Here is a 26,952-nt window from a genome sequence, read left to right on the forward strand (position 1 = left end):
ATAAAAATATATTGTACAGATATAGTGTTTTATATAATTGTTAGGAAAACAAATCGACAAGTCGAATTAAATCAATAAAACAACTGATAATTCACGAGAGAAATGCTGACGACCAAAAATAATGAAGTGATGCTAATTTTTTTTTACAGAGTGTAGTATTAGTGATAATCAGATCATTTATTATGCAGTTTTAATACTCTCTCCATTGTTATTTATCACTTCCTCTCCATGGTATCCTATTACTTTTCCCCAGAGATCGGTTTTATTTACCACTCTGGCATTCATCTCTCCTAGGATAATAACTTCCTTATCTACAGGGGATGGACAAAAATATGGAAACAAATGCAGAAATGCACATTACCTTTATTAATATCGAGTAGGACCACCTTTGGCACGCAGAACGACCTGCAGTCGATGTGGAATGGACAAATAGAGGTTGTGTATGGTTGTCAAAGGGATGTTGTACTATTCTTCCTCCAAAGCAGCTGCAAGTTGTTGTCAGTAGAGACGATGGTGGTGGGTAGCGGGCTCGTACCTTGGTCTCAAAAACCGACCACAGGGGCTCAATAATATTGAAGTCTGGCGATTGTGAAGGCCATGGAGATGTGAGCTGTATGAACAGGGGCTCTGTCATCTTGAAACACGGCATCATCATCTGGGAACAACGTTTGCACCATGGGATGCAGCTGGTCACTCAAAATTGTTACGTAGACCCTGGCAGTGACATGTCCATGTAGGGTGATGATGGGTCTGGCAGAATACCAGGAGATGGCTGTCCAAATGATCACTGAACTACTGCCATGCTTCACTCTCGGTAACAGACAGTCTGTATCGTACGCTTGTGCTGGCGTTCTCCACACGTACACTTGGCCAGCAGTTGGAAACAATGTAAAGGATGACTCATCCAACCAGATTACAGTCCTCCACTGCTCCATTGTCCAGTTTTTATGGGCGTTGCACCACTGCCTCCATTTAGCAGCATGGTCAACAGTCACGAGTGGTTTGGGAATTGCAGATCTGCCATGAATACCCTGCTTGTGAGTTCTCTTCTGACTGTTTTGATGCTAACAGGGTTTGTAAGCACTGTATTCAGCTCAGCAGTGACTTTTGGAGCCATGGTGATCTTCTGCTTGGTCACAATCCTACCCAATGTGCGTTCATCTCTGTCACACAACACACACTTGCGTCCACGCTGGTACTTTGCTGATACAGTTTTTCCGGAAGTCTCGTAAGCAGTCATGATCTTTGAGACTGTGCCTCTTGATACATCAAACATTTCCGCTACTTTCATCACGGAAGCTCCCACCATACGTGCACCCATAATTTGCTCTCTCTGAAACTCTGTCAGCTCAGACATGATTCACGATAACCTGCACAGACCGGTCGCTGAACCGTAACTGGCCCATCTGTCAGGTTGGCCAGGGTGTATACCTCACAGTGACCACAGCGCCACCTACCATTCAGACGCAAATTGTGTTTGAAATGGCTACCTGTTTTATACCAGGTGTTTCCATATTTTTGTCCATCCCCTGTATGTCTTCAATAGTTCTTTGTAGTATTTCATTAAACTTTTTTTGTTTGAAATATCATTCTCGTTAGGGGCATACACTATCACTAAATTTAATTCTTTCTGTAATAAAATGTCTACTGTCATTATTCTCTCATTTACAAATTTCCATCCCTTGATATTTTCCTTTCTATCTTTATGTATCATACATGCCACACCTGCTCTTGCTCTTTCTTGTTTTGGTACTCCACTGTAGAATAGAAGAAAGTTTTCATCAAGTTCTTCAATTCCATTACCTTTCTTCTTTGTTTCTGTAACTGCAAGGCATTTCACTTTTGTTCCCTTTATCTCTCTTACTAATTCACATTCTTTCCCATTTAGACCCCTTAGGGTTTAGATGTGGGTGATTTTATGGAAACGTCTTTGAGGAGTTGGCTTTGATTATTCTGCACGGATGCTAGTACCCAGTCTAGTAGCCAGATTACGTTTCATGAGGTCACGCATCCGAAAGATAACGGCATCAGCATTCCTCGTCAGTAAGGTATTCAGCATATAAGATAGGAAGCATGCGCCAGCTGAAACAGCGATCTTCGTTGAACGGCAATGATAGGGTTAATGTCCGTGCAGACAGACACGACTGTGAGATCCCAGGTGAAATCGCAGTCACATGAAAGGATTTACGTTAACAAAGTTTGCATGTGTTGAAAGCTTGATTTGATATTTTGCATGCGTTGAAAGCTTGATTCCATATTATGTTTTGTTCATTTCAAGTGCAAAGTGTTAAACAATTTTAATACAATCCAAAGTAATTTGTGCAATGTACTATGATTATTAGATAATAAAATAAATAATAATAATGATTAGAAAAATTACCTAAATTAGAATAAATATTAACTAAATAAGAGTAAATGTTAAAATTGCAAAATACTAAGTATCATGTAAGTTAAAAGTCCTGGAACTCATTATGATTGCGAATTACTCACAATAGCAAAATAACATGTATTTTTAAAAATATTTTAAAAAACACAAAAAGTTGGTACTTACGTTTTGTGAGTATGTTATTTACGAAACAACGTTTCGAGAATCTACTGTTCTCTTCTCCTGGCCTAAAACTTCGACTACGAAAAACTTTGCATAGCCACGTCAGGATATTTTATAAACCAGGAATAAGGATGTAAGAAATCGGTGAGGAAGCATCCTGAGGTTTCTACGGGTAGTGAAATGACGCAGGCCGGTTTTCACTGTTTTCAACTGTTCAATGTTGAAATACGTATTTTAGATTAAAAGGGTCTTTTAACTTCAGGGACTTTTAATTTGTAACAGAATATGGAGGGAACAACAGTTTTAGGCATAGTTTCTAAATTCCAGTTTAACCCATATCAAACCAACATCCTTATTCCTGGTTTATAAAATATCCTGACGTGGCTATGGAAAGGTTTTCATAGTCCAAGTTTTAGGCCTGAAGAAGAGAACAGTAGATTCTCGAAACTTTGTTTCGTAAATAACATACTCACAAAACGTAAGTATCAACATTTTGTGTTTTTTAAATATTTTTAAAAATACGTGTTATGTTAAAAGTTCTATATAATTACAAAATATTACATTAGAATATAATATAATTTATGAATTATTAATTAATTTATTAACATTCAAAAAATTATTTGTTCATGTTTATCCTCTAGGGTCTCCACTGGAGTCCAACAGAAATTAATTTTGAAGAATTATCAAGTTAATTTATGTGCCCTCAACAATGAATACTACCTCGGGAATTAATCTCAAGGAACTTGAAATTTTGGTTTAAACTGAGTGAGGGTCTTTTCATCATCTTTTTGATTTTTCGTTTTCGTTATTAGTTTATTTTATCCCTAGAGGTTGTTAGTTTACAATTTTAGAAAGACCAACGCTTCTTTACTTTGGACGAATTTTCTCCGGGCTGTCATCATGGCACTCTCCGGGTAGATGGGGACCGGCATCCTCCCTCCGGTGGCAGCTTCTCGTCCTCCTGGGTGAAATTTGTGCGTTGGGATGCCCCTTCCGGTGCCTCCTCCTCTTGTTTCCTCAGATATCCCTTAACGATGCAGTGGTGATGGGGCTCAGCCCCTTATTCTGCTACTTCTTCGAGGCTCCTGAGGCGGAGCAGGGGGAGGTGGGCACCAAAATTGTGCTTCCTTCGTATTAGTCCAAATATGTCGGAATTCGGCAAGACTCTTCTGGCCAGGATTATCTTCTCGTCAGAGGCGGGACAGAAAAACACACTGTGTTTCCGCGTATCTATTTCCAGTCGGCAATATCTGCATGTGTCGTTCCCTCTCTTGCCTATTTTTGTAAGATAGCTACCGTAAGGGCCATGCCCGGTAAGGAAATGTATGAAACCTCTTGATGGTGTGACGTCCATATTTAGTACATTCTCCTGTATACAGGGGAGGAAGTTATGCAGTCTTCCTTTCTCGCACACATCTCATTCTCGTTGCCAGTCCCTGTAGATTTTTGCCTTTGTCTTGGACGGTAGGGAGTGTAATGATAGAATCACTACATGATCCTTTTTCTTTATTAGTTTTTGATGAATGTTTATATTATTTATTTATTTTATTTTAGTGACAGCTTTACTTTTTTATGCAGTTTTAAATGTAACCTGCTGTAGGGCTGGCTTACGTGATGGTGAAAGCCAGCTTGCAGAAAGCTGTTAGTTTTAAAATCTTGTCCTTTCCGTTTACTGGTTTCTTAAGAATTGCCTATATAAGGGAACCGATTGAGTAACAGGGGTTAGTCTCCATTTGTCCTTGATTAGTTTATTTGTGACGAAATTATTCCAATGTTTAGATTTGTAAGATCTCAGTTCATTTTCATATATTTATTTAGCTGCCCTGTATAATTCCAATTTTTTTATTCTCAATTAGTTTATTTTTGTTTTTTGATACATTTTTCATGTTTTCCTCATAAATGCTCTGAGCTTTGTTAAATTTTTATTCCACGGTTTATTGTTTTGCTTGGCATGTTTCTTTGGTGTTGCTATTGAAATTGTGTTATGTAATGTTTCTGTGAGTACCCTGGCCCATTCATTAATTGTTTTCGTGGTGTCCACCTGTGGAGGGAGGTCTATCGATTCCAATAGAAGTTGTTGATTAGTTTTTCCCCATTGATATCTTATTTCTGGCAACTTATCTTTTTCCATTTCATTTTTGTATATTTTGAAAGTAATTACTAGAGCCCGGAAGTTTAGGCATTTATTTTCGTTAAAATAGGCAGGCAAAAAGGCATTTATAATGTGGTAAATAGGCACTAAAATGAAAAAAGGCAAAATAAACAAAAAAAAAAGGCACATTTAGAAGTCGCTTATTTTTATCTATAATTTTTGGCAAAATGTTAAAATCTAAATTGGGAAGACCATTTCAATTTTCTCCATCTTGATTGCACATAACTACAAGGTGTTTTTTAAGTTCTCAACATTCATTGATAGTCGTCTGTCAGAGAGAATGTTTCTCATAATATAAAATGATCTTTCTACTTCGACAGAAGTTATTGCAACATACATATAACAAGCTAATGTAGCTGGACTCATTTTGGTAACAGCATTTTCACCTTTTAGAATATCACAAATTGTTTTCAATTGTTTAAGTCCTCATTTGCACTCACTACCCGTTAGCACTTTTCCACAACAGCTCACCCCTTTTCTCCTGGCACTTTCACCATCTGCTGCATAGATTCCTCGAAGATTTTCATGGATGCTATAATTGTAATTGTCTCTGGCAATGCACCATAATGTGCAAAAGTAAACTTGAATAGCACAGGAGTTTTTTCACTTCACGAATTGAAGCTGCTTCATTTTCTGCAAGAACATCGATCACCTCACTGATTTTTTGAAGGTTGTTAGCATAATATATAGCTGCTGATATCCAGGTTCCCTATCTCGTCAAGACTGGTTGCTGAGGTAAACTAAGCTCAATCGCAACTTCCTGAAATTTTCGGGTTTGAGAGGGAGATTTCAGAAATATTTTCTTTGTGTTCGAAATCAACCTGTCCACTTCAGCAGTCAATCATGCACAAGAAATGTTAACCGAAAGGCAATATCCTGACTCAGCATGAAATACTTTTTTCTCACACTTTTCTCCTTCAGCAATGTTGAAACATGCGTGACTTCAATATTACTTAAATAAGGCGAAAATTATTCACATAATAAACGGAAGAAAAATAAATGCCAACAACGTTTTTTGGGAGAAAAATAATTTATATACACATTTTTTTAAAAAAAAATGTCAAATTTCGTTGAAAAAGGCAAAAAAAGGCATTATAATTAAAAATAGGCAGTGGGGTCCCAAATAGGCAAAATAGGCAAAATGAAAAGGCTTCCAAAACATTCGAAACAACATAAGAAGCGTATATCCGGAAAAATTTTATCAATATATGCAGTAGATAAAAAGAGGCATTTTGCCAAACTTCCGGGCTCTAGTAATTACGATATAATCACTGGAAGTTATCATGTCATGCACTTTCCATTCCTTTACCTTCCCTAGTAATCTGTCATTTAAGAAGGTTACATCAATGTTACTGGAGGCTCCCGCCCTGCCTCTATAAGTTGGTGGGTTATCAGGTAAATTCTCCACAAATAAGTTGTTTCCTGCCACGAAGTCTTCCACCTGTTCGCCGTTGAAATCCGTGTCTCGCCCATACCACCACGGGGAGGAAGAGTTTGCATCCATTGTTCTTAAAAGGTTATTATTATTATAGGTGTTGAACGGATCGCCCATTTTTCTACAAATTGTTCGATATTATGACTGTATTGGCAGTAACAGTTTATCAATGTAAAATAATTTTTTTCTGTGGATATTTCTGCACAGTTAATATGGCTGTTTGAGAATTGAGCTATTTTAGTTGGTACTAACTCTCTGTTTAGGATGACTATTGCGGATTTTACGTTTTCATTATGCTGTATAACTCACACTCCTATCGGTGCATACGGAATTTTATTTTTAAAAGTGTATGGTTCTTGATGTGTCAAGACGTCTATTTTTTCGTTTTTGGTGAAATCAAAAATTTCGGTAGTTGCCAATTTTGCACCTTTGACGTTTGCTTATGCAACACTTATGTGTTGTTCCCTTACAGGTGTCTCGCTATTTGGAAGCACTGCGGCCATTCCTTGCTTTGGATGAAAACTACCCTCCCGTGCACCCTTGCAAAATCTTCTTAACTTCATCCAACACAAGTGTCACGCCTCGAGAGCAAAAACTGTTCCCAGTAATGATGATACATAATAAATGAAAAGTGGTTGTTTTACTTTTCTCAGAAATGACAAATATCATGACTGACAATAATGTGATCATACTCACATGTGTGTCAAGCACCATGGGCATGAGGTCCAAGACGTCATGCTTTGGACTCTGGCTATGAGATGCATGCAGGGTCAAGTCTCCTGGGGGGGGGGGGCAACTTTTCTCCTGAGATTTCGGCCAGTGTATGGGACTGGTGGCCACCCACCATTGTGAGGAAATTGGGAAGCTACGAATGAGTAGCGTAACCTGGTAGGTGGGAGTGAGGCTGACAGTCAGTAGGTAGGCACTGGTCCGTACGGGCTGTTGTACCACAGGTTATTTACTTTTTATACTCATATGTTCATGTTGAAGTGTAGCATATGTATAGGTCCTGCACGGTTCAGTGGAAGTTTCTTAGATATCTATATCATAGGGCAAGTAAACATGTTAGTGAATAAAGAAATGTGTTACTTTTTGAGTAAAGTATCAGCAGTGGTAAAACATTAGTTTTAGAGGGAAAGTGAAGTAACATGAAATACATTACTTCTCGTGAGTAACGTACTCAACTCTTGACTACTTCTCACATGTTTACCTTTAAAAAACAAATGCCACCTACCTGCTCTGGACATTTTCATCCACTTCAACCATCTTCCAGTCATCAACAATGAAACAAACACCCATCATAGGCTCTTCACAAAGTGGTCCTGCCAGGGTAGCCAACTGAAAACCGTTCACAAAACTACTATCATACTCAAATAAATTACTATCTACTTTAGTGACTTTCTCCCACAATGAAGTTCTCTTATAATGAGGTACCCTGTTCAACAAAATATTTGGGCCGCACCTCCGAGGTCCAACACTCCACACTTCATTAACTGCATTGTTCCACTCAGCACCACAATCACTGAATGCTTTCTGGAGCTCAGATTTCAAACTCTCTATGGCATCCAATGTCCTCTGGGTCAATATTGTTTGTGCCTTTGAGTCTTCATCTTCGTCATTGTTCACCGTAATCTCTCCACTACTGGTTCTTGTTACAATTTGAAATTCTTCACTATCTGTCTCCTTGAACACGTTCCTTTCCTTATCTAAAGCTTTCAGAAGTTCACTATTTGCTTCCAAAACTGAAGTAACACTTTCTGGCAATGGAGCTGCACGGATCCTGATGACACACTGTTTATTGGAAGTGTATATTTCAATGAGTCCAAGTGAGTTGTTTGTGTCTTCAATCTCTTTGTTCTATAAAGAAGAAATAAGCAATATTAATGATATACAGAATATCACATAATACAAAGTTGATAAGTATAGCAATACTACGAGAAGAAGTTCTGCAATCTGACTAATCATAAGATACTGATTTTATTGTAGTTTGTAGACTGCGGGATTATATGATTGATTGATTGATTTGGTGTTTTAAGTCCACTTTATGCACAGTAAGGCTAATTGGGACTGGACCTACAATTTAAAGTGGGATCCGAACCACTATGTGCCTCCACCGGGTATCGAACCCACAAGGCGATGACGCTATCACTGCGCTATCGGGGAGGCCCTCGGCTGGATTATAAAATCCTTTTTTCCTAACTTATTTCTAGTTATTGACCCTGATTGTAAAACTGAGAATGTCGAAATCTTGGAAGTTACTTTATACTATTATAACAGGCAACTTCTAAACTGGTGTCTGGAAAACTATAAATCAGCCATCAGTTGAAATGTGTTACACTGTCATTGTTTACTTTTGTGTTCCATGGTGCTGAACACCAAACAATGAGAATAGGAGCCACTCCATGATACCAAATTTACAAGTCCATGGTTTCCTCTCTTGTGCAGTTACATTTGTATTTGTATTTCTTATATTTAGCATCGCTTTTCTGTCACCTTTGGCTAATTGTGATGATGAGAGTGAGTGATGATATGAGAAAATTGATGAAGGAGCACTCACAAAGAACAACCATGCCCATGCTGGGATTTGAAACTGCAAACTTTAGTGGGGAGATTGAAAGTGGACCACTTAACATGGTATTGAAAGGTTGTTCTTTTGGAATTGAAGATATAATAACATACGGCAAAATGCTCACATGCAATTCATAATTGTAGCTGAAGCTATTTTATGAATTTCATAGTGACAGCACAAATTAAATGGTACACTACCAACATCAGTCTATATTGGAATATCAGTGCATTGGCAAGCAGATAATTTTGACACACTCGGTATACTAAAGTACCTTTCATGTACCCTGGTTTTCTAATAACTTAAATTACAAAGTTCCTTTTACAATAAAACCTATTGCATTCACCTGGTTACATATGTCAATTAAGGAGGAGAATGAACCATTCAGGTCCTTTAGGGAATGATTCCCAGTTAATATCGGATCAGTATTAGTATATTTTATATCAGTACTTTATCTGTATCATTAAAAATTTAATATTGGTCCATCATTAGTGTTTGAACTAACATATAAATACCATCATTTCTACTTTGTAAAAGGAAAAATGACTGTTATTACACACACAACACACACACGCATGCAAGTAATTACTGAGTTAATAATTATTACAACCAATACATTAAATCTTCAACCTAGCATTCACAACTACAGCTCCAAAGGCAGTTTTAAATTAAATGCAGACATTAGTTCACGTGAATGTCATTTTTGATAAACTATTTGAAGTGAAGGAGAATAACTATGAATAGAGACTGGATTTTAAAGGGAAGTCCTCTTCTATTTTTCATCACGAATCATGGAATAAATAACAACAGTGTTGATAATTATCTTCCACCAACAAGATTACATGGTTTTCACTTCCCTTCCTTTCCCCTCTTCCAACACACATTTCTTTTCTTAAAACATTCTCCTTTCTGGTCCCTTTATTGACTACTTTTTCAGCCTACATTCTCTTTTTCCCACTTTTTTAAAAAAACAACATCTTCCTTGGTCCCTTTATTGACAAGGTATCAAATATTTTGTATGACTGTATTTTCCATAAACAAAACATTCAACAATCGTCTTATTTGGTGTAGCTTAGAGGAAAGAAAGAACAAGCACCTTCTACCTTACCTTCCCTCCGTGAGAGTTGGGAGTACGTTGTAGCGAATGTTGAAACAAAGTGATCTGGGCTTACGCAGTTACAAACACATTGTAAGCAGCATGCCTGTTTGGTTGAAAGTATACTTATCTGCTAGATTTAAACTTTTATTGTGAAGTTTTTTAGATTAGCTTTAACTAGACTGTGTGACATTGACAACAGTATTGAGTGTCAGTGAAATGGCGAAACCAGCTAAAAGTAGCAGCAAGCTATGGAATGCACTAAGCTGTTGCAAAGAATATTTCATCAAAATGGATGGTAAGATTATTTGCTGTACTTTACCTTCCAAAAAAGGAAATGAAAAAGGACTATAGTTTATTTTTGCACTCCACTAAAAATATTATTTTAAATGAAAGCACAATATATATCATTCTGTATAAAAAGGGATACATTAATACAAAATTTAATGTATCCCTTTTCACGTAAAAATGGTATATATTGCGCATACATTTAAAATAGTATGTTTAGTGGAGTATAAGAAAACTATAGTCCTTCCCCCCCCCCCCCGGTTTTTTGACAATAATCTTCCCTCTTTTTGTTCTCTTTAGAGCAAAAGTTTTCCCTTTAAAATCCAGTCTCTAATTATGAAGTATCAGTCACTTACCTATTAATGCCCAAGAATAAGAAAGGGAAAACACAGCATAACTAAAATAGGAAAAGTCTGTATTTTCAGTATTTCACTGTCAGCTTCTTTTAACCTCTTAAGAAGTTTCTACTCTTCCTCCACTCCTTCCTTGACAATGCAGGTGAGAAAAACCAACAAAATGTCAAGACTTTTAGTGTGTTTTTTTGTACTGTGTTCTCTTTTTCATCCATGGACATCAACAAATGGGCAACAGACTGATTACTGACAACGAAAATAAAGTGTGTACATTTTACACAAAAATATCCATAAGCTTCTCAGAATAAAAATATGATGTGAACAGTGATACTTAATTCAATTCAATACACTTTACTGTTTAGTAAAGTTCAGTCATTGCTAGCTCTACCACCAGCTAAAAATGTACGAGGGTTATTTTTTAAGTAAGGTCAGTTTTGCAATAAAAACGAAGTAAATATTTTTTTAAGAAAAAAACATTTATTTTCTGAATTTACATACACTTCTCTATTTTTCTACATAATTCCCTTCAAGCGTTTAGACACTGATGAAGATGTGAAAATGACCATGAGTAACTGGCTATCTCACAGGCGGCACAGTTCTATGAGGAGGGTATCCAAAAACTCGTACTTCATTACGATAAATGTTTAAACCAGCAAGGAAATTATGTATAAAAATTGAGGTGTATGTAAATTCAGAAAATAAATGTTTTTTTGAAAAACATTTATTTACTTTGTTTTTACTGCAAAACGGACCTTACTTATAAACTAACCCTCATATTTTCAGTTCAAAAATCTATCTTGATATTAACTTTGTGTGTATATATATATATATATATATATATATCACCACATTTGTAAATGAACCTTCAAAATAATCTAAAAAGTGCACTAGAGTTTATAATGTACTATACCTTTTTCACACCTTGGCTTTGTTCTTGAATGGCTTCATTCACCATATCTACCTTCGGAGGTAGAACTATTGTCTCCCGGAATGGAACAATTGGTTCAGATGCATTGATATTTACTTTAGCGTACCTACATAAAAAGCAAATACAGTATATTTTTAACTACCTCTCAGGAAATTGATAATGAAGAATTCTAAAAGAACAAGTTATTTTCTTTTATAGTATAGACTTACACATCAAATATTCAATGAACTTGCCAGTTTATTGGCAAAATTGAAAATAATTCTACTGATCTATCTACAAATAGACTGTAATTTAGCATCAAAATCTGCCATTTTATTACTTATTACTGAATATAACATTTGAGGGAAATTCAAGTAAAAATTTAGGTGAAAAGCAACAACAGAAATTTTATGAAAAGTACCACAGTTGAAGGAAAATTTGAAAATATCTCATTCATATATCAGATTAAAAGCATGTTGAAGTTGAAGATATTTGTTTTAGTAACTTTGTTTGTAAAGATTTACTATGAGCTGGCAACTGGAACCAGGCAGTTGTCTTTTTTTCTTCTGCAAGATGATGTGACATACGTACATTTCTATATCGGGCAAGTAATGACAAATCTGCTGTTTTTCATGCACGCATAGATTTCTTGCTATTACTATTTTCTTCTATGTTTGAAATGTTTGTTAGTTTGTTAATAAATAATTCAACAATTGTTATGGGTCCAGGCGCCTGATGCGAATTGTATGAAAGAAGTGAAGATTCAGACTTGTAAAGTACAGGTGACGATTCAAGATGTCAGGCGATAAGTCTACTACCATATGCAAATTAAATGGAACGAATTAGGCATCATGGAGTTACCAAATGAAGATGGTGTTAATGGAAAACGATCTATGGACAATCATGGATCCAGAGGGAAGTCTGCCTGATGTAGAAAATGATGCAGAGGAACAATGCAAGTTACAAACGCGACAAGGTAAGGCATTAGAAAAAAATTGCACTTGCGATTTGTGATGAACAGCAAATGCACATAAGACACTTGTGTACTGCGAAAGAAGTGTGGGAAGAACTACAAAGGTTGTATGCACCACGTGATAGCAAATTTTGAATTGTGCAATTGCGAAGAAAGTTACTCACAAAGGTTGAGTCACTGTGAAAGGATGGAAATTCATTTGGGAGAAATAAATGAAACTGTGACAAAATTGTGCAGTGTTGGTGATAAAATTGAAGATGGAGGTTTGGCTATGATAATTTTGTGTGGTTTGTCCCATGACTGGGATAGAGTGGTCTCAGTCCTATGTAATCTACCCGAAGGTGAATTTATATGTGCAATGGTGAACAGACATCTGATAGTGGAAGATGCGAGACGACAGGAAAATGAAGTTAAAAGACAATCAGCTATGTTTGTGAAGAAAAAGACAGTAATGCCTTTTTCCAGAAACTAAGAAACAGATGGATGTGTCACCTCCCCAACAACAGCATGTGTTAATTTGTTATAAATGTAAAGAGAGTGGACATTTTGCTAGGGACTGTATATCAAAATACAATTAAAAAAAAAGGACAATGTAAGGAAAACTCCCAACATCAAAAGCATGAATGTTTCAAGTAGTACTATTATTGCAAATGAAAATGTGTGGATAATAGACTCTGTTGCAACTTATCATATGACACCAAATTAAAATTAGTTTTCAACAATTGACAAGGAATCCTGTGCTGAAAGAATTACCACAGCTGATGGTAAAACAACACCAATAACTGGAAAGGGTGTGGTTGAAGCAAAAATGAAAAATAATATGGGTGTACTTAGTGAATTTGAAGCTAAATTTTTTTTTTGGTTCCTGGTTTGAAACATGGATATTTGTCAGTAAAACAGTTAACAGAAAACAATAAGGAAATTGTATTTAACAATTAGGGTTGTTGTATTTATGATATTTGTCAGTAAAACAGATAACAGAAAACAATAAGGAAATTGTATTTAACAATTATGGTAGTTGTATTTATGATATTTGTCAGTAAAACAGATAACAGAAAACAATAAGGCAATTGTATTTAACAATTATGGTAGTTGTATTTATGATGAGTATCGGAACAAATTGATTCAGGCTGAAAAACAATGTAGATTATATGTTGAAAATACAGGGTATAAAGTGTGCTCTGTCAACACAAAAAACTCATAATGAATCATTAGATTTGTGGTGTTTTATGAATGTAGGGAAGCATCAAATTCTAAAAATGGCAAAGTCAGAGACTGTGTTAGGACTTAATTGTAAATTAGATAAACCAACACCATGTAATAGTTGTCTAATAGGAAAGTCAACCATGCAACCATTTACAAATAGTTATGACACAAAAAGGGAAATGTCAATACTAGAATAGCTTCAAAACAAGACCAAAATTGTATTTGTACGACTACCCAATATCAAAAAAAAGTTGTTTCGCAAAATTGAGAAGAATGTTTTTTTTGACAAAATTTAAAAATCTGAAAATTAAGAATTGCGTATAAAACATTTCTGTCTGCACCATACTAAAGTTTCATCACCATCAGATCACTTGTTTTTTATTCATAGAATTTCAAAGAGAGCAATCGTTTGCAAAACTCAAAAAAAAAAATGCACTTTTTTGTTCTCAGGACGATAAAAAATAGAATACTCAGAAAAAAATGATAACTATAGCTTAACGTAGAATTGAATAAGCTAAATTTTGATGTAACTTGTTTTTATGTAGGTCTACTGGTTAATTTTTAATTAGAGTCCAAACTCGAATATCTATAATTTTTAATCCGACAGTAGAGCTTTGTGCTGATGATTTCAATTTTTTCTGAGACAAAGGAAAAATTTGCATGAAAAAGAAAAATTTTGTATATGGCTGGTTGTGACAACATGGCCAACTTAAGGGGCTCACCTGGTTTTCAAATCATCTATACATCTTTGCAAATGAACCTCCCCAGCAGTGACAAGCACATGTTCCCCTGTCTCCTGGATGAGAACATGCACGCACGGGTCAGCCTGGTTGAGCAACTTCAATCCTTTCACTAAAGCTGGCATTTCGGACGGATGGGATGGCTCAACAGCCACACGGACAATGGGATCGGCTAAGAGTGTGAGTTCGGTGAAAGCTGGGCAGGCAATCACTGAAGAAAGGGTTGCAGATCTTACTACATGCTCTTCAAGGCCACCTATACCTGCAATAAAGATATAGCACAGTTATTATTTGTGTCTGCTCCACATGTTTCTTGGAACATTAAAACAGTGTCATATGCATAAAAAAGATTAAAAAACAAACAAAAAAATGCAATATGCCCCTTAAGTAATATTGCCGAGTATATCATCATTACTGTAGTAGCTGGATCAGCAACCTTGAAAAATGTTTAAGCTGCAGCTTTTTCCTCCCTTTTATTTACCTGGTCCTGTTAGGGTAGCATCCTTGTCACCCACATGATACTAGCACCACTACTTCCTGGCCAGAGTTTCAAATACGTTGGTGGATCAGTACTGATAGAACTATTGGAAAGTATTAGTTCAAATTTATTGATTGATACTAACATTTCAATAGTCAAGGTATCTTGCAGGGTTTGCAAAATGCCACTTGAAGAAATCACAGATTCTAAAATTTTTGGAAATTATGCAAAAGTGAATAATTTATTATCATTAATTTTGCACCAGTATCGTGTGGAAAATGGGTTTTGTGATAAAAAAAAGGGTAAAAAAAAAAGGTAAAGTGTTCCCCTGTGCATAGCACCACGCCATGAAGGCGTATAGGGGGTGTGGGGGTAACACCCCACACTTTCTTGATCCAGTCGTGAGTGGGGGTGATGTGATCAGCATCATGCCCCTAACCACCTTTACCCCCCAGGGTTTCCCCCAGGTACCCATGTTATTCGACGCTGGGTGGGCGCCGGGGCCGCTTCCACCGTTAGAAAAGTTCCCGGATTTGAACCGGCTGGGGATCGAACCCGGGACCTTGAGAATGGTAGTCAGACACGTTACCGACTGAGCCACCGCGGCCACCGGTTTTGTGATTAGTTCCTTTATTTCTATTTTCGATATATTATACCTCTTTAGTTAAATTCAACAATGAGGATGAATGATGAACTGTAGAAATAAGTGATGTGACAAACACAATGATACATCTATATCTTAACCAGGGTTCAACCAGTAGGAATCAATTACTTGTACATTATAAATGTTATTGTACATAAATGTATATTAACATTTGTATTCTGAACAACTTTCTTTGTTAAAATGTTCAAGAATTGGTATTTGTATTCGTGGGAATTTGTAAGAGTTCTGGCATTGGTATTGGCTTAAAATAGAAATGGCTTAATCTATACACATTGTACAGGATGTTTTCGCGACCATGTTTTGGATTTTCAGGGATAATGGAGGGGTGTCAAAAGCACGAACATGAGATAAAGAACTCAAATCTGAAAAAATGGCCTCGTCAAGAGGTATAAAGCAAAACTGTTGTGAGAAGAGTTGGAAACCCAGCAAACAAGTACCCCACAAAGATTAGTTGAGTTGTTGTTTTACACTTTAGGCACAGATAGGCAATTTGGGACTGGACCTACAGTTTACAGTGGAATCCGAACCATATGCCTCCACCAAGTATCAAAGCCAGGACCTCTTGATTACAAGATGACGGCGTTAACACTATGCCATCGGGGAGGCCCTAAGTACCCCACAAATGAAAGAGGAAGGTAACCTCTATGAAATGACCTGGAGATGACATGATGCCAATTGCAAAGTAAGTAGTCCTGAGGTCTGTGTTTACACATTGAAGAGTGAACACAAAATGGTATATAAGCTTGAGGAACTGGCAGACATTTTGCTTGCTTACAGACATGCAAATGGAAACAGGGAAGCATAGGGCCACTTATCCACAGCAGAAATATTCTGTTAAAACTATGTTCTCCAGATTTTACCAAAGTTTACAGAAAACAGGGCATTTGCAAACTCAATTCCATGAGCAAGGATGATGAAGAGCTACAAGGAAACTCGACTTTGAGGAAGCGATGTTAGGTGTTTGATTGCATGGCAGAACAACCTTGTATAAGCATTTAGGTCGCAGCGCAAGTGTACAAATGTTTGAGCCACAGTACTTTTTGGAAAGTACTCCTGGAACCGCAGCTGTACTCCTACCACCCACAGAAAGTCCATACCTTGAGTCCAGCTGACTTCCCACCATGCATTCTGTTGGTTACTGCAGGCTGCATGGTCGACTCTCAGTTTCATGTGCTTTCCACACTGTTTCACTAGACATGGGATACATATGAGTCGATGAAAATCCCCATGCCACAGTTGTGAATTGCCATCAATAAAGGGTGGGCATTACTTGCCTATCACTTAATCGACCTGTATCTTCTTCCACCTTAGCTAGAGCAGTGTACAGTGTAACTCCCCGAAGTTATTGGAACATGTCTCACTTGTTGTCCTTCAACAAATGTAGGTTCAACATAATGAGGCCCTCCTTACTTAGTACCTGATGCTCAGAGAGGCAATTGCCACCCTCAATTTGAAATTTTATGCAAATAAAAATACATTTCGTAAACTTTTTTTTTCATAAATTCGTAGAAGTTCAGAGCCGTAGCTAGGGGGTGGGGAACAATCTAAAATAAAACATTATAAAAGAGAGAATTTGTTTTCAGTTTGCAATAATTTGGATCTAAAATTTTTCTTGCGAGCGAAGAGAGCAATATCACTCTTTTCTGTAATGCATTGTAAATTATCAGAGAGAGAGAAGAGAGACCCACTATGTACCTCAGACTGTTACTGCTAAGCAGTTTGGTCTGAAATGCACGAACAATTGTTTGGATGAAAAGAAGCACGCACCCTTGAGAGATTTCTATAATTTTTGCTGTTGGTTTGATATGAGGCTGATGGATTGATTATGTAATGCATTTAAATAATATGTTATATGTATGTATGAAAGAAACTTAGGATACGTACACAATTTAGTGTTAACATGTTGCATATCTATTTCTTTATTTTTTTACGTCACTCCATGTTGTATATGTGTTCAACATATGTTGTACATGAAAGTTATAACAGTTGGGCTGAAAAGTTCGTAGGCTGACTCATAGATGGCGTTACTAGAATTAAATCCATGTGATTTTTACTTAGTACTAACCTTCAAAAGATACGTGTATAAATTTCACAACTGCCGGATAATTAGTTCGTGAGATATAGCATTGTGAGTGAAGCAGCTTTTGTTATTGTGAAAAAATGGAGAAAAAAGAATTTTGTGTGTTAATAAAGCATTGCTTTTTGGCGAAAAAAAATACTGTTGAAGCCAAGGCTTGGCTTGATAAACATTATTCGGACTCTGCACCAGGAAAATCAACCGTTGAGAAGTGGTTTGCTAAATTTAAATGAGGCGAAAAGAGCATCGAAGACGATGCACGCAGTGTACGCCCCAAAGAGGCTGTTACCGACGAAAGCATCAAAAAAGTCCACAAAATAATTTTAAATGATCGTAAAGTGAAGTTGATCGAGATAGCTGAGACTTTAAAAATATCAAAGGAACATGTTGGACATATTGTGCATGAATATTTGAACATGCGAAAGCTGTGTGCAAAATGGGTGCCGCGCATGCTCACAATCGATCAAAAGCAACAACGTTTTGATGATTCGGAGCAATGTTTAGCGATATTCAACCGTAATAAACACGAATATTTCCGTCGATATATTACAATGAATGAAACGTGGCTCCATAACTACACTCCAGAGTCCAATCGACAGTCAGCCGAGTGGACTGCACGTGATGAACCGAATCCAAAGCGTGGAAAGAGGCAACAGTCGGCTGGCAAGGTTATGGCATCAGTATTCTGGGATGCGCATGGTATTATATTCATCGATTACCTCAAAAAGGGCCAGACCATCAACAGCGATTATTACATAGCGTTGTTGGAGCGTTTAAAGGATGAAATCACGAAAAAACGGCCCCATTTGAAGAAGAAAAAAGTGCTGTTTCATCAAGACAATGCACCGTGTCACAAATCAATGAAAACGATGGCAAAATTATATGAATTAGACTACGAATTGCTTCCCCATCCACCATATTCTCCAGATCTGGCCCCCAGTGACTTTTTCCTGTTTGCAGACTTTAAAAGAATGCTCGCTGGAAAGAAATTTAGCACTGATGAAGAGGTAATCGCCGAAACTGTGGCCTATTTTGAGGCTAAAGAGAAATCGTACTATAAAAATGGCATCGAAAAATTGTATGACTGCTATAATCGTTGTATCGCCCTCAAAGGCAACTATATTGAATAATAAAATCGAATTTTGTCAAAAAAATATTTTTTACTATGTTAGCCTACAAACTTTTCAGCCCAACTGTTACATGTCATATGCACAAAAATAATTATTTTCGTCATGCATTTTTTGTCTTTTAAAAATACAGTTTGTGTGCTTGTTTTCAATTATTAGCTAATGTAAAATTGAACGTGTTGAAAATATATTGTCCAACACAAATGCTTTAGCACAGACTTCTCCCCTTATTGCGTGATTTATGAGGATAATAAAATCTTTGATATTACTACTACTACTACTACTATACTACTACTACTACTAATAAAATTATTATTATTATTATTATTATTATTATTATTATTATTGGCACGTTTATCCTGGTACTTGCCCCCCCCCCTGACAAAAATCCGTGGTTGCGCCTCTGCCAAAACATTCATGCATATTTCATGCTCTCTTTATTATAAACATCGCACCCTCTTAGCACTTAGAGATGATTAATTCTGGTGCCCCCACTGTCTATCAGTATGTTGAACATATGAAGACACTTTCTTGAAATATCGCCAGGTGAGTTATGAATGGCTTTCCAAACTTTCAAGAGCTAACACCACTCAAGACTACATGAATAGACTCAATAGAATATACCAGTACCTGGATAGACTCTGCCTCAACCCTAAAAACAATGTCTAAAAGAAAATAAATAAATAAAAAGCATGCGTTAAATGAAGGGCTTGGGACTAAAACATGGTAAGTGACACACACTTTGGTGATTTTTGAGTTACAAAGAATTATGTGTCATCCTACAATTTTCGAGTGAAATTGCCATGTCATGCAATTTGCATTGGACTCAGTGAAGCATTGTGATTTTGGTAAACAAAACACGAAAACAATTTATCTGCAGTATAGCTTCTAATAAACTTTTTTCTCAATGAACTCAGAAATGATCAAAATGTCACTTACCATGTTTTACACCCGAGCCCTTCAAATAATAAATGTATTTTGCACTTCAATTATTTTATTGTTCTTTCTGGTACACACTTGTTATTGTGTACAATATTCCAATTGCCTCTAACAGTCTTTATCAGGTGATGAGAATACCAAGGATGCTAAGTCTGGTGTTTGGCTGGTCACAGGTTACATTTGAAATATGGAAAACTAACCAGCACATCTAAACACCATAAAGACTCTTTCGAACGACTGGAATATTTTGTAAAATCAAATATGCGCCAAATAAAGAAGAAAGTATGAGGTACATTTATTACTTAATAGAAACGATGTTGGCACAAGGCATCAGCTATGCTTTCATTAATTTAAAAAAATATTTCTAACTTACTTTGACTGACAATAATAGTCATGTTAGGCACTTTGAAATACACAGGACAGTAAAAGAAAACACGACAGTGTTTCCAATATTTCCCCAGTTTATCAGTTGGCAACCATCTTTACAATGATATCAACTGGAAAGTATCAAAATGTAGAGAAGTTTGAGTGCTTTCTTTTACTGTGCTCTGTACTTTTATTGACAAGCATATTTTAACAATAAAACTTGATCTCCATAGAAAGTTTTACAGTAAACTTGTTTACACTTAACAGCAGCTCTTACCAAGTACATTTCCTGCAGGTACCTCACTAACAGACTGCAGATCTCTGCCCATGAGAATGTACAGCTTGTCTATCTTGACTTTTGTTATGTGCTGGCTGGACTTCAAATCCTTTAATGTCAGATTGGAATCTATCCTCTCGCCTTTCCTAAACTTGGGTGGGTTAAAATTTGTCAATTAATACAATGTATAATAATTTGTAAAACTGGAACATAGAGATGGTTCAAAGGGTAATCAATTTATTGGTTTGAAAAACAGTGTCAGCCTAAATACTGAGTAGTGACATAAATGCCCGAGATCTGGGTTTGAGTCTTGTTTTCACTATGTTTTTACAAAAACTATATGTCCGGAAACTAGGTGATCAGTTGATGATGGCATTGTGAGTGAAAATTCAAACATTTTTTTTTTAAAATCAAATCACATGAATTGCATATGTCATTCCCACTTCAAGTTCTTTGAGAGTGATATACTGCTTTTCCTGGAGATGATATCTAAATCGTGTATGTCAGAAAGATTTATGTACGCAGCAGAAAGTAAAAAGTTACAGCAGTCTTAAAATCAAGTACATTTGAAAGAGAAAGGGAGAGAGAAAAAATACCCTTCACCAGTGATGAAACCAAGTCTAGCACCCTTGAACCTTCACTTATGAGCTGAAGGCATTTTATATATTTGAAGGAAGTGCAGATGTAATTTGATGAACACCACTTATTTTACAGCAAATACAATCTCTAACTTTTACAAGAAAATTTGCAAATTACCTTTTCTAAGGCATCAGCTGGGTCATGCTTTGGACCGAGCACATAGAGTTCCTGCCCCTTGCGTATTGTCCCACTAAACACACGGGCAAAAGCTATAAATACATCATCAGCTAATTCAACCTCCTCTTGACCATCTTTTTTATTTACTGCCAATAGTTCATCATTACTCAGTTCTGAACCTAGCTTGAATGTTTCTGAAAAAAAAAAAATAGAAAAGAAAACTTAATTTAACAAATGACACATGTGAGAGCCTCTGATTAATTTATACCACTCTCAACTCATTGTATAGATGTAGAGGTAGGGACAATTTAGCTACCTTTAGTCGGATAAGAATAATTTAAAACAACTGGATATGGGACACACATGTACACTATATCTTTACACTTTCTTTATGTCATTCTATACAATCTTTTTCTTGGTATAACTGGAATGCTCTAATTCAGAAATTCAAAAACAATTTTCTAACAAGTTTCGGAACAGGTCTCCCCAGTTACTGATGAGTTATCCTCACTATGTAATGGCTATGAGTTATAACTCTCAAGGATTGATTAGGAAGAACCCCAATGATATGCCTACATTAGATTTGTGGCAGATACTTTATAAGCACATGTACACACACAGTGGCATGCAGTAACATTTATCCTGTATGCTATACATGTAGTTACACAGTGTATATATAATAGGAATTAGTTAGACTACATGCTTCGAGAAAATCCACTGAAGCTCAGCTATGACTCTTCCTATCAGGAAGATACAAAATAGAAGTAATGTTATGAACAACACACTTAATTTCTCACGCAAAAACTGAGGAGTATATTAAATGTTGAGTAAGTTACGTTAGTTGAAGATGTTGCTAATGATTAACTAGAGCTTGAGTTAATACAGTATTTGTTGAATCCTGCCACTGCAGATACTTGGCTGTTTTAACCAATTTAAAACTATTCTGAAAATTGGAATATAAATACTAAATTGCAATTAAGAAAAAAATAAAACGCTCCGAAAAATGTATTTCATTATAATTTACCCTCTTTCATTAATATCTAGTACACCTTCCAGAAAATTAAATGGTAGGTGAATTGCCCATCCCTATTTTTATTCGGTCTGTATTCCACATTGACATCAATAAGCTGAGGACAATATCAACTTTACATCAACAGAATTCTGTTCCTTATAGGAACATACAGTACAGAATAATAATAAAAAAGGAATTAACTTCCTACTATTATCTTTGCAGTTGAGTGAACAATACACAGCAAAGGGAATAAAACATACACAAGCTGTGTATGTGTTTTTCTTCCCTTGTGCCATTTTTCTGTTACTGTAGATTACTCGTTATAATTAGGATGTGTGATGATTAGATGAAACTGATCAAGAGATGCTTGCTCGAGAGCACCCATGCCAATATTAGGGCTCGAACCAGGAATCTTCAATCTTCAATCGCAAGATCAGATGAGAAGACGACCATTCGAGGTTCCTGAGCACTGAGGCAATCTTATAACAGGGTGTCTATAGAGCAACCATAAGGAAAAGAACCTTCAGCGAAAAGTCTCCGTGCAACTTCCCATTCTTCTGTTCAACTCGGGTCATAAGGAAGCATGCACCACTCTGCCCCTTCCCTCCTCGCAAGAGTGAGGTACAGAGGAGTCGAAGGTCTGCACAGGCTTTTTTGCTTGTGGTTCCAGTATTCCAAAATAACACAGGGTGGCTACTCTAGGACCATGATGAAATTCAAGTATAATTCCCGGTTTTCAAGGTTAACTTTCCAAAAATTCAAGCAGATGTTTTATCTATTTCAACCTTAAGTATTACCGCCTCTCAACATCCACACACAAATATCTTAATAATATAAAGGGTCTATGTGATTCCAACATCCAAAAATTATAATTAAATTAAACGGTATACGTAATATAATTAAAATATTTAATTTAAGGTGATGAATGTCTATTATAATCAGAGACGAAACCACGAATTTTTGTCCACGTGAGCGGGGAGAAAGTGCCAGGATAACCATACTAATAATAATAATAGTGTTAATAATATGTTATTAATATAACTATTATTATTATTATTATTGATTTGTATTATTTTACTTCGCTTCTTGTGCCACGTTTGGCTAATTTGCAAAGATGGGGATGAGTGATATGATGAAATTGATGAATGGACAGTCACAAACATCCATGTCCAAGCCGGGACTCAAACCTGCCGGGACCTACATTGTTATTATTATTATTAGTAGTAGTAGTATCAAAGATGTTAATATCCTCGTAAATTATGCAAGGGGGTAAAAGTTGGTGCTAAAGCATTTATGTTCGAACAAACGATTTGAATTATTTTTTCAATACATTCATTCAATTTCACATTAATAATGGAAAACAAGCACACAAACTATTTTTGAAAGACAGAAAATGCTTGATAAATGCTTTCCAAATATAATTATTTTTTACACTAACATGTATAACTTTCATAGACGATATATGTTTCACATATATGCAACATGGAGCGATGTGGACACTAAATTGTGTACGTATTCAAAGTTTCTTTAATATATATTATATACAAAGTTTCTGGCCACGGTGGCTCAGTCGGTAACGCATCTGACTGCCATGCTCAAGGTCCCGGGTTCGATCCCCGGCCGGTTCAAATCCGGGAACTTTTCTAACGTTGGAAGCGGCTTCGGCGCCCACCCAGCGTCGCATGACATGGGTACCTGGGGGAAACCCTGCGGGGTAAAGGCAGTCAGGGGCATGATGCTGATCACATCACCCCCACTCACGACCGGATCAAGAAAGTGTGGGGTGTTACCCCCACACCCCCTATATGCCTTCATGGCATGGTGCTAAGCACAGGGAGAACTTTAGCTTTTACCTTTAATACATATTATATACAACATATATTATTTAAATACATTACACAATCAATTCATCCATCTCACAATAAACCAACAGCAAAAATTATATGAATTGTTTCTGAAATGTGCACATTCCCTTTCCTCAAAACAATTGTTCGTGCATTTAAAACAATATCGATTAAGACAAGTGTTATTTCTTTGTCTGATAATTTACAATACAATGCATTATAGAGAACAATGAAATAATGCGAGCGAAGCGAGGAAGAAAATTTTTGGATCTAATTTTTTGCAGGCTGAAATCAATATTGATTTAATAGGGTGCAAATAATTTCACGCCAATGCATTCTCCCTTTCACAACTTTTGTGCCTTGTGATCAAGGGTCACAGGATTGATACCCGGTGGAGGCTCATGGCACAGTGGTTCGGATACCACTTTAAACTGTAGGTCCAGTCCCGATTTAGGCTTTTTGTGCGTAAAGTGGACTAAAAATCACAAATCAATCAATCAATTTTACAACTTTTTTCCATTTAGATAGTTCGGCATCCAGGGCCGACTCCCTAGCTATGGTTATAAACTCGATAAGACTAAGAAAAGCAGAAATTGCGAGCGAAGCAAGCTAGAGCATTTTATGAAAATAATTTTTATTTGCATAAAATGTGAATAGGATTTGGATTAATAAAAGTTGTAATTTTTCACGTCTACTGAGAAAAATTCAAGTAGAATTCACCCATAATTCCCGGAGCCAATAATTCATGCATAATTCCCGGAATTCAAGGAATTCCCGGTGAGTAGCCACCCTGTAACAAATCCAAAATTCTTGGCCTTTTTTTAGTTTTTCTTAACCTTTATACATTCGACCCCTACTTACGTAAAGTTGGAAATTAGCAATCAAGAATATAAATATTTATTTAATGAAAAACTCCTACCAAAAGGCTAGTCAAGATGAAAACTGAAGCTGTATCTATTAATGCATCCTGGACTGCACTTGGAGTCTGGACTTACAGCCAGTATAATTTTATGTGAGGCTCTGGTTGTCGTCCCTATACATATTTATGATTGCTCCTTAAATCCATCTTATTTTGCCAGCATTGATCCTCATCTTCATGATTAGTCAAAGGAGGCAGAAAAGTGAAGTAAAATAAACTCAAACCAATCATTCTGATATTAAAAAACTCGACCACATGTATAATTTCTTCACTTCTCTTAACTTTCATAACTTTCTTGACTTGTAGACACCCCATATAAAAATCTCTCACACTTGTATTCTCTTATTTTATATGTCCATCACGATTCACAAAGAAATCATACTTTCTTTAAACATCTTCAACATACTGTTACAAACAGTATTTGTTTTTTGTTTCTTTTTTGTGTTTGTGTATGATTGCGTATGCTTGGGTTTCTTCCATGGTTCTGTGTAGTTCAAAAGAGCCAATAAGATTTGAACTTTCAGCCCTCCCCCATGCGACGAGGAAGGGAGTATAAATATAGCCTCTGACAGAAGACAGGACAGAGAGTGTTTATGAACCAGATAGCAGAAGGGAGAGTGATCTTCGGTCTCCAGTGGCCTCCCATGAGAAAGAGCATCCCGAGGCAGTTCTGCTGATGCTTAGCTTCCACTTGGCAGTTCTGCCGTGGGGCTCAAGTTAGAGGAATGTAAATAATCTAAATTAGAGAATTATTGGAAGAATACGAGCCTTGTTTTGTTGAATTGTAAATAAATGTATAAAGCCCATTTCTGCGAGTTTTCAGCCATCACCCTGCAACATTAATTCAGTTAGTTCTTACCTGTGATTGATTCTTTGGTTCCGAGCACCCTGGTGAGGAACGGGATGGGAACCCAGGACTAACAAGCCTATTTAGTTGTTTATTTGGGTTTTTCCTGCCAGAAGCAGGTCGGTAAGGGCGGAGTGTTGCGGAACAATACATTCACCTATCACTGCTGCCTATACGTCTTCTTGTTGATGAAGACAAATATATTACCATTGAAATATGAAAATCCAATCTATATCCTAGTCTGACATATTCCCAATACATCCACAAAAAGGAACTGTATGACTCACCCTCTGCAGAAGTTACGTCCTGTTTTGATGCCAATTTCTCCAAGTGGCGCTGTCGAGCTTGTTCTCTTCTTTGAGCCATCTCTTCTGATGTTAAAATTTTGGGCTGGTTCTCAGGCAAGTTCTTCCGTTCAACCTATGGCAATAAAAGTATTCTTAATACACTTTTCCATCTACTAAACGTGGAAAATGAATGGAATTGATACTGTACTGATCAGGTCCATACCCAAAGGGAGGGGGTGGGGTATTATTCCCCTCAAACTATGAAAACCTACAAAAATAACGTTGGTGATTTTTCAGATTTTACAAGAATTTTTATTTTCTCCTTGTATAAATAAATGGGTCCCACGAAGGGAACCCATATATTCTAATGGGTTATGTTAGGTTCTGTAACAGGATTGGAGCATTTTTACTCGCACAATTTAAATTCGGTCCATGTTGTGTATTGTTTCATTTCAATACAGAACTTGGACCGTATTTAAATTGATTTAGAAAAAGGTTCCTGGAGCATATTTAAATTGATGTAGAAAAAAGGTTCCTGGACCAATTGAAATACTTACAGATAAAAAGGTTCTCAACCATTAAAGTTTCCTGATTTTCTCACCTGGACTGGAATTGAATTTATTCAAAATTCCTGAACCTTTAACAACCCTGATTTTTATTCATAATTGGGAGAAGAGAGACGCGATAGATAAATATGGAGAAACTAGTACTCACTTTATCCACGAAACTGATTTTTTCTTCTTCGTTCTATTAATTTCAGTGGCCACTGCCATCATCCTCGTTGGAACTTGTTGTACTGTTGCTTGGTGCCACTGAAATTAATAGAATAAAGAAGGAAAAAACAGTTTCGTGGATAAACTGAGTACTAGTTTCTCCATATTTACCTGCTTTTTAATTATTGTCCTGACTTTATCAAACTGCAACCACCATGTGAAAATGTCCCTCTTTTTTATTATTTACTCACAACTAGACATGTTCTTCATTATAACATGAATTATTTAATTTATGAATATAATTTTTCTAAACATAGAATTATTATGTTCAATGGTGTTGGAATAAGAAAATTAAAGGACATTTAAAAGCACATTTAATTTG

The 26,952-nt window shown here is 36.4% G+C and overlaps 1 protein-coding gene across 5 annotated transcripts in view; it reads right to left on the reverse strand.

Annotated features, from left to right (window-relative positions):
• The window catches only part of LOC145985087 (elongation factor-like GTPase 1), a 400,968-nt gene that overhangs the window by 332,063 nt on the left and 41,953 nt on the right, over positions 1-26,952 (reverse strand). For all 5 annotated transcript variants that reach the window (XM_083118671.1, XM_083118670.1, XM_083118669.1 and 2 more), the window contains exons 10-15: positions 25,858-25,990; positions 20,949-21,142; positions 20,193-20,343; positions 14,247-14,526; positions 11,349-11,472; positions 7,370-7,992 (exon numbers count right to left, since the gene is read on the reverse strand). In XM_083118671.1, coding sequence (XP_082974797.1) covers positions 7,370-7,992; positions 11,349-11,472; positions 14,247-14,526; positions 20,193-20,343; positions 20,949-21,142; positions 25,858-25,990 — 1,505 coding nt within the window. The remainder of the gene's footprint in view (positions 1-7,369; positions 7,993-11,348; positions 11,473-14,246; positions 14,527-20,192; positions 20,344-20,948; positions 21,143-25,857; positions 25,991-26,952) is intronic.

The sequence above is a fragment of the Lepisma saccharinum genome, chromosome 3 (assembly GCF_977018435.1).
Source record: "Lepisma saccharinum chromosome 3, izLepSacc3.1, whole genome shotgun sequence".
NCBI classification, from domain to species: domain Eukaryota; kingdom Metazoa; phylum Arthropoda; class Insecta; order Zygentoma; family Lepismatidae; genus Lepisma; species Lepisma saccharinum.